This window comes from Lepidothrix coronata, unplaced genomic scaffold (genome assembly GCF_001604755.1).
Source record: "Lepidothrix coronata isolate B3197 unplaced genomic scaffold, Lepidothrix_coronata-1.0 Scaffold293, whole genome shotgun sequence".
Lineage (NCBI taxonomy): Eukaryota > Metazoa > Chordata > Aves > Passeriformes > Pipridae > Lepidothrix > Lepidothrix coronata.
The window spans coordinates 330900-343923 of NW_016690473.1; the positions used below are offsets into that span (position 1 = coordinate 330900).

At 48.8% G+C, this 13024-nt stretch overlaps 1 protein-coding gene across 1 annotated transcript in view; it reads right to left on the reverse strand.

The window, feature by feature from the left end:
* TOX2 (TOX high mobility group box family member 2) overlaps positions 1 to 13024 on the reverse strand; it is a 152145-nt gene that overhangs the window by 86222 nt on the left and 52899 nt on the right. Inside the window, exon 2 of the mRNA XM_017837152.1 lies at positions 5310 to 5375. Within this exon, the coding sequence (XP_017692641.1) occupies positions 5310 to 5375 (66 nt within the window). The remainder of the gene's footprint in view (positions 1 to 5309; positions 5376 to 13024) is intronic.

Consider the following 13024-nt stretch of genomic DNA (forward strand, 5'->3'; position numbering starts at 1 on the left):
ATGGCAAGAACACTACTTCAAAATCCCATTTTAAATAAGTCACCAAGACAGCTGTGCCTTTATAAAACACATTAGAGTGGCACTCAGAGCACATATGGCTCAGGGATATATACAAATTACACAATTTCTGTCATTCGATCAAATAAGAGGAACGTTTTGACCCCAGAAATGAGTCAAATGTAAGTTGTAATTCCAGCCCCACCGGAGGCCCCGCTGGTAATGGATCCTGACGGCTGATCAAAGAGCCCTGACCATTTGACCCACCAGATCAGCGACTTACTGTATCTATTATGGCTAATACAGGCCCCAGCTCGGAGATATATGGAGGTAAAGAGATAAAGGGCAATAGATACAGTAGATAAATGTTGATTTATACACATGCAAGCACACAGGTACAGCCACAGATGGATTTCACGTGTGCGGGAAGGGGCAGGCGTGTCTAACCCCACGCTGACATTTATACAGGAGCACATCAAGACAGATGCTGTGTGTGTGTGTGCACATCACAAATACCATCCCTCTCAACTCCATCTCCCTCGGGGTGTCAGCAGAACCCCTGCACTCACTGGGGCTCCCTGATTCACACGCAGCCAGAGAAAACCCACCTTCTATTCCACACACGTGCTGCCCCACCCAAACGTCTTTATGCCCTTGGGATTTACCTTCTGAGTGTGAGCAGCCCCATTCACAAGTTACCCAGTCTTGCCCTAAGGCCCACAGCCCAAATTAAAGCCCTTTTTGCTGCTCTACACTCCAGGTGAGACACCTGACACTATGAGCATCAGGTGTCCCACCAGGGTTGGGTGAAATCCTGCTTTTTCAGTCACAGAATCCCAGAATGGTTTGGGTTGGAAGGGACTGTTAAGGACTGTTGAAAGCCCAGAGCTGTTTATGCCGATGCATCTCCCTGGCCTGAATAAACCATAGTGATGTTTAACAGCTTTCCATGAGGAATCACACAAATTAACTTGTTGGTACAGAAACAGGCAGATTGCTCAGCTGGAATAAGCTGCCCACTGAAAGCTCCTGGGATTAGTCAGAGCACAGGATCCAAACTGTCCACTGATAAATACTCAGCTCTTTCCTCCTTCCAAGCTGCCCGTTGCCCTGCCAGCAGCCAGAGATATCCATGGAGAGAGGACAAATATGACAAACACCACTCTAAAGCTTTCCAAAACATCCCCCCACGGACTGGGTAGAGTCACATCCCTGCTCCCAACAAGCCAAGGGACAACGGTCTCCAAAGCTGCGCCAGGGCCTGGCGGTTCCCACACCCTCATCACATCACCCCCCAGCTCCCCAGCAAGGCACCTCCTGCATTTATTCACTCAGAATGTGAAAGGACACCTTCTTGCAGGGTATTCCCAGCTGTAGTTAATCCATTTTTATAAAGGATTCTTCCCACAAGTGCAAAAATCTTGGTGCCAAATTAAACCAACCTCATTCCTGTCCAACGACATGTGGAATTTCCCAGTCTTTCCCTTTCCTAGTGTTACTGTCCTTATCACAAAAGGCCTTGATAAATGTCTTTTCCTACTGATTTTGTGTGTGTTTTTATTTCTTTTACCAGCACCATTGCATTTTTACTCATCTTTCAGAGCACATCATGTGGTTGGGAATCTGCCCATTCCTTGGGATTTTTTGCATTACTTAGTTCCTTGTCTTTGTTTGGGGAGAGGAGTGGGAAAGAAAGAAAGAAAATTGACAGGGGTGAGGAATGATGCTCTGCCAACTCCATGAGACACAAGAGATACCTCACTCATCTCGGGGGTCAAATGTCTGCGATGGTTTGATCAGATGTCAAGTTGCATTTATACTCTGGCCTCTGTTGGGGTTGAATTACATTTCACATTTGACTCACTTCTGGGGTCAAATGTCCCTCCTATTTGCTAGAACAAGAGGAATTATTTTCCCCAAGCAGGTTGTTCTGGTGTGAGCCTGGATCAGTCAGCGCTCTCATTATGTTTTTGGCTCCTTTATTTCTGCATTTCATCCTCAGCTGAGACCAACCCCTTTGGGATGACAAGAACTGCAGCCATAACACAGAAGCCATCCCAACGAGGAGGATGAGGGGAAGGAGCAGGTCACCTGCTTTCACATGTTTTGGATGGTGCTTTGTTTGGGTTTTATGAGGGGTTTGGGGTGTTTTGTTTTTAATTCTTCCCCCCAAGTCAGCAGCTGTGCAGGGCAGGGGATAATGAACGAGAGGCAAGTGAACCCTGATCCCAGCTTCTTGCCATGAGAAACTGGAGAAACCTGGAAAGCTTTGGGTTGGAAGGGACCTTAAAGTTCATCCTGTTCCATCCCCCTGCCATGGGCAGGGACACCTTCCACCAGCCCAGGTTGCTCCAAGCCCCGTCCAACCTGGCCTTGGACACTTCCAGGGATGGGGCAGCCACAGCTTCTCTGGGCAACCTGTGCCAGGGCCTCCCCACCCTCACAGGGAGGGATTCCTACCCAGTATCCCATCCAACCCTTCCTCTGCCAGTGTGAAGCCATTCCCCCCTTTATCCTGACACCCCAGGCCCTTGTCCTGAGTCCCTCTCCAGTTCTCTTGGAGCCCCTTTAGGCACTGGAAGGGGTTCTAAGGTCTCTCTGGAGTCTTCTCTCCTCCAGGCTCAACAGAACCTCCTCAAGATCAAAAACCAGACAAGGTAAGGCTGCTGCCAGGGGGCTGCAGGATCTTGACTGGGGAAAAGAACCCAACCCACCAGGCCCATCTATTCCAGTGTGATGGTTCCAATACTGAGTCTGTATGATTTGCCTTTGTCCCCACAGATCCCAAGGTTCTGAGCAACATCCCATGTGTGCTGTGCAGGGCTGGTGGTTTAGCAGCCTCTGAAAAGGGATTGTGAAATCCCACTCCTGCTGTTTAATGTACTCCTTCGGGTCACAACAGGTTTAGCAAACAATAAAAATTCATCTGGAATCTCCATTTAAATAATAGAGTTGTGTTATTAATACTGAAGGCATGGGGGGGCTATCAAGTGCTCTCTGGTAAACAGGCCCTGATGTGCAGGTAAATGAGGGGAGAGGATGAGCTAGTGAGGGTGAGGAGGAAGGCTGCTCCCCATCCTCCTGGGCCAAAGCTCATGCTGGGTGTGAACCACCATTAACACCCCTCAGGGCATGAACTGGGATCCTCACCTTCCCTCCCACTACCCTCCTGCAACCCCAGAGAAGGTTATGGGGGGTCACTGCAGCATCCCAGAGGGGCACCCATCCCAACAGAGCCCCAGGTGCCACCCTCTGCCCTTGCACCCCTTGGTCCCACTCCCAGTTCCTCTCTGACTGTCCCAAGAAAACTAGCACAGGGAGAAGAACTGGAGATGCAAGACAAGACAAACTTCCCCATCTATTTTCCAAGTCACTTGCTGTGACTGATGGAGAAAGCAGCAATACATCCTCCATGCACACAACCATCCCTGTAACAGGAGGTACCTGCCCCTCCTCTGCCAAGAGAAAAATACTTCTTCCCTTTTCATCCTTAATTGCTACTCCAAAGTAAATAGAGAACAAATAAGAATAAACTCCTCTTTCCCAGGTTACAGGGATCTAAGCTGGTTTGGTTGATCCTTCTCCAGGATCAAACCCAGTACATGAACCCTCCACCACATGATAACCTTTGCTTTTCTTTGGAAGCCAACTCTCCTCCTCAACTGTGCTGCAGCAAACTCTTCCAAACCCTGCAGCATCACTCCTGACTCCCCTCCTGTGCCCACCCATGGGGGAAGTGGGATGTGACAGGGGCCGAGAAGGAAACACAAATGGTTTGTGCTGGCCATGGTTCTGCCCAAGACCAGTCTGATCCTGCAGGGACATCATGGCCAGGGACTGTGGCTGGTCACTGACGACCCTTCCTCATGAGGCTGTGGAATAGTTGTCCCTTGGGGCTTTTTAAAAGCAGAGTGTCTAAGACAACTGCCCCACGAGCATCCACCACCTGCTCGTGGGCTCTGCTCAGCCTGGGGAGGGGGACAGGGCTGACCCCTGTTTGGGGCAGCTTGGGCTCGCCCTGTTCTTTTCTGTATTTACTCAACCTCTGGCAATTCCTGGCTCTAATGATCAACCACACGCTGTTGTTGATTGGCTACATATTTGTTTCTGCTGAATCACTCAACAGCACAAAGTTTGCTGTTCCTTCCCCACCCTGGAAATGCTTCTCACGCAAGAACAACCTCTCCCCACTCTGGAGCAGCAGGGGCTTCGAGTGCCTGCTTCCAGAGCAGGAACAACACTTCCAAGAAATGAGCCAACACGCTGCCACACTCTAAGGAGGTGAACTGCAGGTTTTCATCCTGTTTCCAGTGTAATATCCATAGTTTAATCCCCACTGTTATTGGAGTTACATTCACCATGGATGACCTGCCTGGTAACCCACAGCACTGCCATAGCAAACCTCAGGGACACAGAGTGGTGTGTCCGTGGTCAACAGGCCCCCACAGCAAAATGGCCCAACACAACCCAAAAATGGGATGGTGAAATGTATTAGCAATGAACTTTCACCTTCCCTCACAAGGCTGGATGTGATGAGATGCTTCCAGCACCTTGAATGTGCCCTGAGTACCCAGCACGCTCTACCCATGCCAGAGGGATGCACATGGGACCAGCTCTCATCTCCTGGTCAGCGGGACAGGTAGGCACGTCCTGAAGTCCTCCCCTCCCAGCAGGACCTAAGCAGGGGCTTAACTTTATAGAATCACAGAATGGTTTGGGTTGGAAGGGACCTTAAAGATCATCTTGTTCCAACCCACATATGTGTTTTAAGGCTTCAGTGAATGGACATGTCTGTTCCATGTGCACCCAAGCCCAGAGAAGGCTCAGGCACCTGCAAGACACCTTCTATTCTGGTCCTCCACGTGTGGGTTTATAGCTCCAAAACAGGAAACCTTTGATTCCTTTTTCTCCCCTAACTGTTAATCTATTTAGCTACAGGAAATACTCTACATGAGGGAAGGAGACACCTGAGCTACACACAATACTTGGAAACTTCACCGCGTCCAGAAACACCAACTGGAGTGAGGGATGGTGAGGCAAAGCTTTTCAGCCTCTCTGGTGGCAGAGCTGTGGCTAAGCCAGGCTCTGGTGACTCACAGCAGCACTGGCACACAAGTGCATCCCACTCCCTGTACCTGTACCGAGAGCATCCAGTGCTGCTCCTTGGCAGCAGCCAGGCTGACCCTTCCCATGGACACTCCTGATGCCCCAGGGCAGCAGATTCACAGACAGCTCCTAGAATTTGTGCTTGGGCATAGCCTGACTCCCCTAAAAATCTCGCCACTCTCCCACCCCAGCAAACCAACACTTACCTGATTGGCAGATAGAAACTCCTGGGCGTTGTCATTCATTCCCATGTACATGTTCTCTCCATCAAACTAGAGAGGCAAAAGAAAGTTAAGAGTCAGTGAAATGCCATCTGCACACCACAGTCACGTGCATCCCAAATGCCTTCCTGGCTCTTCATATCAAGAGCCAAAATTCCCAGAGGAAAATCCTGAGCTGCTCCTTTAAAACTTTGGAGCATGTATGAGCACACTTACATCCTGGTTATTGCAGTGGGACGTGGTAACACAGCACAGCTATGGCATTTTTTTAGTGAAATAAGGAATGAATCACTCAAGTTCAAACAAATAAGCCAAATGTGTGCAAACCCACAGATGTGCCCTGCAGCAAAGATCACCCAAAAAAAGCTCTTGCTAAAATTCCTACTAGACCATTAATCAGCTGTAAAAAGCCAGCTTCCATTAATGGAAATTTCCAAGACAGGCAGGTCCCATCCAGTACTCTCCCAGACCTCTGTGTACCCCTTAACACCAAAGCAAAGCTCCTGCAGCAACGCGGAACCGCTCTGGAGTGTACAGGGGGGGTCTGTATGCAAAGCCTGATCTCCCATCTTGACTGTGATACTGTTTGCACACTCTGGCTGCCAGAGCACATTCCCCCCACCTCCTGTTTCCCTGCCTGCTCTGCCAGGACTGTGCCTCCACGGCTGGGCAGGAGGCCGAGCAGTCCAAGCACTGCGCATCCGCCCGTGTCCCCACAGCTCTGGAAAACACCCGGCTGCTAATCCACTTACTGGGCTACAAAACCCCTGTGGAGAACGACAACTCTCCTCATTAATTAGCTACAACGGGAGCTTTTCACTTGCTCCGACTCCAAAGGAAGGAAAAAAGCCCTCCAGGATTGTCTCCGGCTCAAAGTATGGCTGGGGCCAGTCCTCAAGGCTGAGTTCACAAATTAATTATGGCAATAAAACGGGCTGTGCCATAAAACACTCCCAAGACGAGGATGGAGGTACCAGCTGTGAGTGACACCTTGTACTTAACAAGGGGAAGAACCAGCCCTCTTGCCCTTATGAGCAGGATGACGAATTGAAGGTTGTTCACCCTTGCCTGTCCTCTCACTCTCTGATATGAAGCTGATACCAGTTATGCCTTAACAGAAATTGGCTGTATTAAGAGCAATAAAAGCGAAATCTAAATAAAACCAGGTGAAGATTTTCAGCCTAGACAATTAATTACACTTCTATTTCTCAGAGTGCTACAGGATTAGCTACTAAAGTCAGCAGAGTTAGTAAAGCCAAGTGGGGGTAACACTGCTCTGCTCGGCCTCAGACACCCTCTAATTGCCAAACTATCCTTTGGGATAGCAGAGCAAACCAATTAAAAGCTGCAAAATTGGAGCAGGTATTGTGACACTCATTAACTAATGCCAGCAGCAGCTGCAGCGGGGTGGAAGGGGATCCCTGTGCAAATGCTGGATTCTGTTAAATCTGTCAGGAGCTGTGGGATGCAGCGACCACCAGCAGCACTAGGGGCTCACTGGGACAAGCAGCTCTCCCAGAAGGCAGCCAGGTGCCACCCACTTTAAACTGAACGTCCCTCCACCTGTTAAATGACCACTGGCACAGCCAGCTCCTGCCAGCGCAGTTCCAGCTGGAGCTGCTGTGCTTCCAGGCACGGAGGCTCAACCAGCTCTACAGCCTACAACCAGCTCTGTACCCCCTGACAACCCCACCAACCCCAGCAGACACGGCTGAACGGGAAGAAGAGGTGGCACAGGTCAGTGGAGAGAGAATCACAGAAACATTTAGGTTGGGAAAGCCCTCTAAGACCACCAAGTCCAACCATTAACCCAGCACTAAGCCATGTCCCCAGGTGCCACATCTACACAGCTTTTAAACCCCTCCAGGGATGGGGACTCCATCACTGCCCTGAGCAGCCTGACCACCCTTCCAGTGAAGAAACTTTGCCTAATGCCCAACCCAAACCTCCTCTGGCACAACTTGGATCACTCTCCTCTTTTCCTGTCACTTGTTTCTTCAGAGAAGAGACCGCCCCCCACCTGGCTACAACCTATTTCTCCAGAAAACAGAAGTCACCTGGAAAGTTACACTCAGCAAACAAAAAATCTCCTTCACAGGGGAGGTCCAGGGCAGGACAAACACCCTCTTTCTCCATATCCTTCTGTTTGTCAGAAGGTATTTTTTTTATGGCTTTCTACTATCCCCCTACCTGCACTCCACACTTCCTTCTGCCCTTGCTGCCTTCATAACAATTGTAATGAATCCTGCCTTCAGAATTACTGTTCCTCTGATTGCCAGGCTGAGCAGCGAGCCTGAAAATCAAGACTCGAAATGCAATGGAAACTTTGGAACTTCCCCACTGCTGATTGGATTTTTTTTCCCTCTCCTCCAGGCTATGAGGGTGCAAACAAATTTATTAGAAATTCTCCCATCAGGATATTTTTTCAATTAGATGTTTGCCTGTTATACACCAGCCAGGTAGAGAAGATAAGTAATGTGCTCTCCCTCTTCTCATTATTGTTTTGCTACAGAATGCACTTCAAAACAATCAGCCCCATCATTCCAGGTAGATTTACAGTAGAAACAGACATTTTAATATTCCTCTTTGGTTATAAACACTTCCTTTCTCCTTTGCTTTCAGACCTGGTGCAGACATTCATCACCCTCTGTACCCCAAAACTGATCCAACCTGCACTGGACAATGTGCACATGTGAGGTGGCAGGTATCACTTTCAAGTCCTACTCTGAAAGGAAAATACTCTTGTGCAGTTGTCTTAATCATCCTTTTGCTCTGTTGTAATTACTCAATTTTATTATTCTTTGGCTAATAGGAGCAGCCTATTAAACAAATCAGTGGCTGTGGCTGATTCTCACCCTCTCCTGCATGAAATGAGCACGAATCTGAGGAGGGAAGGAAAAAGGGAAGGGAAAGGAGAAAGGGGGAAAGAGGAAAGGGGGAGGGGAAGAGAAAAGGGAAGGGGAAGAGGAAAGGGGGAAAGGAAGGGGAAATGGGTAAGGGGAAAGAGGGAAAGGGGAAGGGGAAGAGGAAGGGAAGGGGGAAAGGGAAAAGGGTAGGGCAAAGGGAAGGGGAAGAAGGGAAGGAGAAGGGCAAGAGGGGAAGGAGAAAGGGAAAAGGGAAGGGGAAGGGATTCCCCTCTTCCAGAGGAGCTGTAGCTGGCATTGCAGAGCTCAGCCCCTACAGGGAGCTCAATTCAGATGTCGTTGTACAAAGCACTTTTTAAATTTTGATTGCTTTTCTAGACTCACTTTGGTTTGTTATTTTTGCCCTACAACATTATTTTCAAACCTGTAAATGTGCCCAGAGGTCACATGGGTCCCATGTTTAGCAAGATGAAAATGAGTAAGGAAAATAAATGCAGGCAGCAAGTTGGGACAGACCCCAAAGCAGCTGTGGGATCTCTGGCTCTGAGCAAACACGGAGAACAAATGTTTGCTAACTGGGAAGGACCCAGTGGAAAGAAACACAACCTCCTGCCAAGATTCCAGGAAGGTGTTACTTTTTCATGGATGGCACTGCCAGCTTGTACAATTTATTATGAATCTCATCACATCCTTTTATTTCCTGAGAGCCATGAGCTGAGAAGAAAACCTCAACTCTGTAAGAAATATGTTGGCAGGACTCATGCCAGAATGGCTTCTATACCTGCAAGATCTCAGAAGCCTTCCAAACTTTTTAAATAATATAATTTTAATTTATATGTGGTGGGTTGGGGGTTTTGTGGTTTTTTTCTTTGTTGTTTTTTTTTTTTTTTTTTGAGGGGTCTTACCTAAATTTTTACATTCATTTTTGGCAATACTAAAGCAGAGCAGCTTAGTCCACTGAGAACCTGGAGCTGGAAAAAGGGGCCTGTTAATACAAATCCAGTAGTAACTAAAAGTCATCATCTTCAAGGAGATACTAAATGACCAGTTAAGAACAAACTAGATGCTTCCAATGATTCCTACTGCTCAGAGCTATAAGCACTTGCCTCCCAGTTTTATCTCCTTGTGCCAGAACACAGAAGGTTTCATGAAAAGAGAAAAATCATCTTGGGTACCTTCCTTGGAGGAGTCTGGGGCTGCTACCTGGGAATCTCAGCTCCTAAGAGGAGATGGGAAAACACTTCAGGAGATGCCTGGGAGGAGTCTCAGGTGGATTCCAGAGCAGAAATTTACCTCCAAAAGACAAAAAACATCTTGGACCAGGACATGGGAAGTGGGCAGCAGGTTCCCTCTCATGACAATCTCATTTCCAAACTGGGTGCACTGGGAATACCACCTTTCACCAGAGATGCTTGGAATGTAGCAGCTGGTTTTTGTGTCCAGTGAGCTACACCTCAACCACCACTACCAACAGAGGGACCCACAATAATGCCATGCAAGAAATGCCTTCAGGTTTTTAGTGAGAAAAGAGTTAGGATACAAGAAAACTTGTATAACACAGCCAACGCCATATTTAATACTCCTCATTTTAAAATAATAATAATAATACAATAATTGCAGCCCATGTGTCGCTGGGCTTCATTCATCTGCCTCTGATGGCACCCTGCCCAGCATTGGGAAACATAACTCTTTCTTTAGAAAGTGTTACAGAAGTAGTTTTGTCCACAGTTCATTTTTATCAGCATTATTTGAGTGGCAGAACCACATTCTGCTCTAAAGGGCAGTCTGGCCACGGTACTTCCAGCCCTGCACAAAAGGCTCAGCCCCATGGGTGTGCTGGGCACCCAGCTCCAAACCCAGGGATCCTGGCCCTGGCAAGGATCCTCTTTACCAGTGCAATCTCTGCCTAATCCCTGGGATGTGGAATGCTCCCTCCAGCCCTGCCCCTGGCAGCCCTGCCGCCGTGATTCCCTGCAGGAGTCATTCAGCCTCACGCCTCTTCAGGGAATACATGGCTGGGGTTGCCTTAATCTCTTTAACCGCAGTTTCCCCATTAAGGTCTTTACACAACCTCTGGCCCGAAGTGATCTACTTAGCATTATTTATTTGTCTGCTGAAATGCTCGGATGGCCCCTCGGTTGCTCCTGTCAAGAAGGGTCAGGAGTTCAGCGCGAGATTTACGGCTCCCCCCAGGACCTCCCTGCGAGGGAAGCTCGGCATCTCCACCCCGGCCCTACACTGGGATTTGCTCCGGGACAAATGCCATTAGCAGGGAGCACGACCCCACAGCAGGTGTCAGTGGCAGAACACGAGCCGTGGCATCCACCAGAGCCCACCGGGGTTTAAGGGGTCGAGTTTTCTGCCAACAGTCAATATTCTCATGTATTATTCCAGGGTAAATTCAGATGGATGTAGTCGAAGCCTTAAGGTTTAAAACCTTACAGTAAAAAGCGGTTTGTTTGGCTGATTTGTTTATTTTAAGAACAACTTACAAGTAGGGTAAAAGCCTAATAGCAGTTGTTTCTCAAATGCACCAGGAGCAGGAAACCTGCAGAGCTGGTGGTGCCAAGGGCTGCCCAAGGCATGGTAGAGACTGCCAAGAAACTAAAACCAGGTGGGAAAGACAGGAGTGATCAGACTGGACACTGGTGGAGTGAGTATTCAGTAGTTGCCAAACTGGACCATCTCCTTTGGAAAGATCCATCTGAGCAGCTCTCACGCTGGGATGGCCAGTAGGAAAACATATAAAACAAACCAAGAAAATATTAAGGAACCCCCATGGCCAAGTGACTCTCACCCACCTGCTCTAAAGCAATGAGAGGGAACTTCGGGCCCCTCGTGACAAGGACATGGAGGGGCTGGAGAGTGTCCAGGGAAGGGAACAGAGCTGGGGAAGGGGCTGGAGCAGTAGGAGGGGCTGAGGGAGCTGGGGGGGCTCAGCCTGGAGAAAAGGAGGCTCAGGGGGGACCTTCTGGCTCTGCAACTCCCTGACAGGATGGGGGAGCCAGGGGGGTCGGGCTCTGCTCCCAGGGAACAAGGGACAGGAGGAGAGGGAACGGCCTCAATCTGTGCCACGGGAGGTTTAGGTTGGATAGGAGGGAAAATTTCTTCACTGACAGGGTGGTCAGGCATTGGAAGGAGCTGCCCAGGGCAGTGGTGGAGCCACCATCCCTGGAGGGATTTAAAAGCTGTGTAGATATGGCACTTGGGGACATGGTTTAGAGGTGGCCTTAGCAGTGCTGGGGAATGGTGGGACTTGGTGATCTTAGAGGCCTTTTCCAAACTTAATGATTCTAAATGCAGTGCATTACCTTCTGCCTCCACTCCCAACCAAACAGGAGCAGGAAGGGGAAGGTGCCAGACTATCATGTCCAACTTCCTCTGTGTGAAACCAGCTGGAGCAGCAACACACCACTGGGGCAGCACGGCGGGACCCGAGATGAGGGATGTTGTGCCTCACAACCCACTCTGGTGTTTGCTGAAAGGTCAAAAAGCACCTAGAAAAGGTGAAGTGATCTCTCTGGTTGGACTTCCTCGAAAAACAGCTCTAAAACCCAAATCCCAGCTCGTCACGGGACCCAGGGGAAGGTTCTCTTGGTCACAGACAGTGAAAAGACACCCAACCTTTTGGGTTTTAGCAAGTGGAGGATCATGGTCCACAATGGGTCTGCACTAAAATCTCTCCAGTTCATAATATAACTGATCTAGAAGGGTTCAGTTTATTAATGAGACAAAAATTATTCAGGCTAGCCAAACTAAAAGCGACTTTGAATAGCTCTGCATTAGGACTCTTGCAGCACTAAGTGGCACTGAGGAAATGGAAGATTAAATTCAATGTCAATAAATGCAAAGTAATGCACTGGAGAAAAGCAATCCCAATGATACAGACATGGCAATGGGCCTTAAAATAGCTGTTACTGTCCAGAAGAAAAACTGTTTTGGAGAGTTCAGTTCCAGCTTTTGCTCAGTCATCATCAGCTGCCAAAACTGCCATTCAAGTTCTAGAAGCAATTAGGAAAAGAGCAAAGAATAAAAGATCAAGCACTATTTTACCACCTGCACAACTAGAAGGAGGAGAGAGGGGAATTACAGGGGGAATCCAGGGTGTGGAATGGTGTACATGGACGTGGAAAAAGGGGTAATAGAGGGACAGAAGAGTGATAGAGGGACCCAATAAAGATGTACATGAAGTCATGAGATGAGAACAGGGAACAGCTCTTCTCTGGTTCTCACAGCCTAAAACCAAGGAGGCAGAAATCATGAGCAAGTGGAATTAAACACCTTACAGAGAAGTTCTTTATACTGGGCCCAACAAGAAAACCTCTTGCTGCAGGATGCTGTGGCCTAGAAGGATCCAGAATAACAGCTGGGCAAATGAGAAATGAATAGTACATTCAAACCCCTACCTGTGGGCTGCTGGAAGCTCTGTGGGCAGATACAACCTCACTGGACATCAGGAAAAACATTTCCCAGCACGTGGGGGGTCAAATATTAAACCACGAGGTTGTGGGATCTCATTCCCTGAAGATACTCAGGGCTCAGCTGGACCAGGTGCTGCACAACCCCATCTGGGTGGCCCAGCTTTGCTTGGGGGCTTGGGACACACAGACGTCCCTCATGACTGGCAATATTTGGGGTTTGGGTGTTTCTCTGATCCACGACCACGTGGTGCTCAGCCAGGCAGCCACACAGACCCCCACTCCAAGAGCATCTCCAGCATCCCCCTTCATTCTCCTGAGCTTGAGGCTGGACAGATCTCAAATACCACCAGTACTCGAGCGACAGCACTCATTTATCTAAGAGACTGGCTGGTTTTCTGTGAACACTGCACACAAA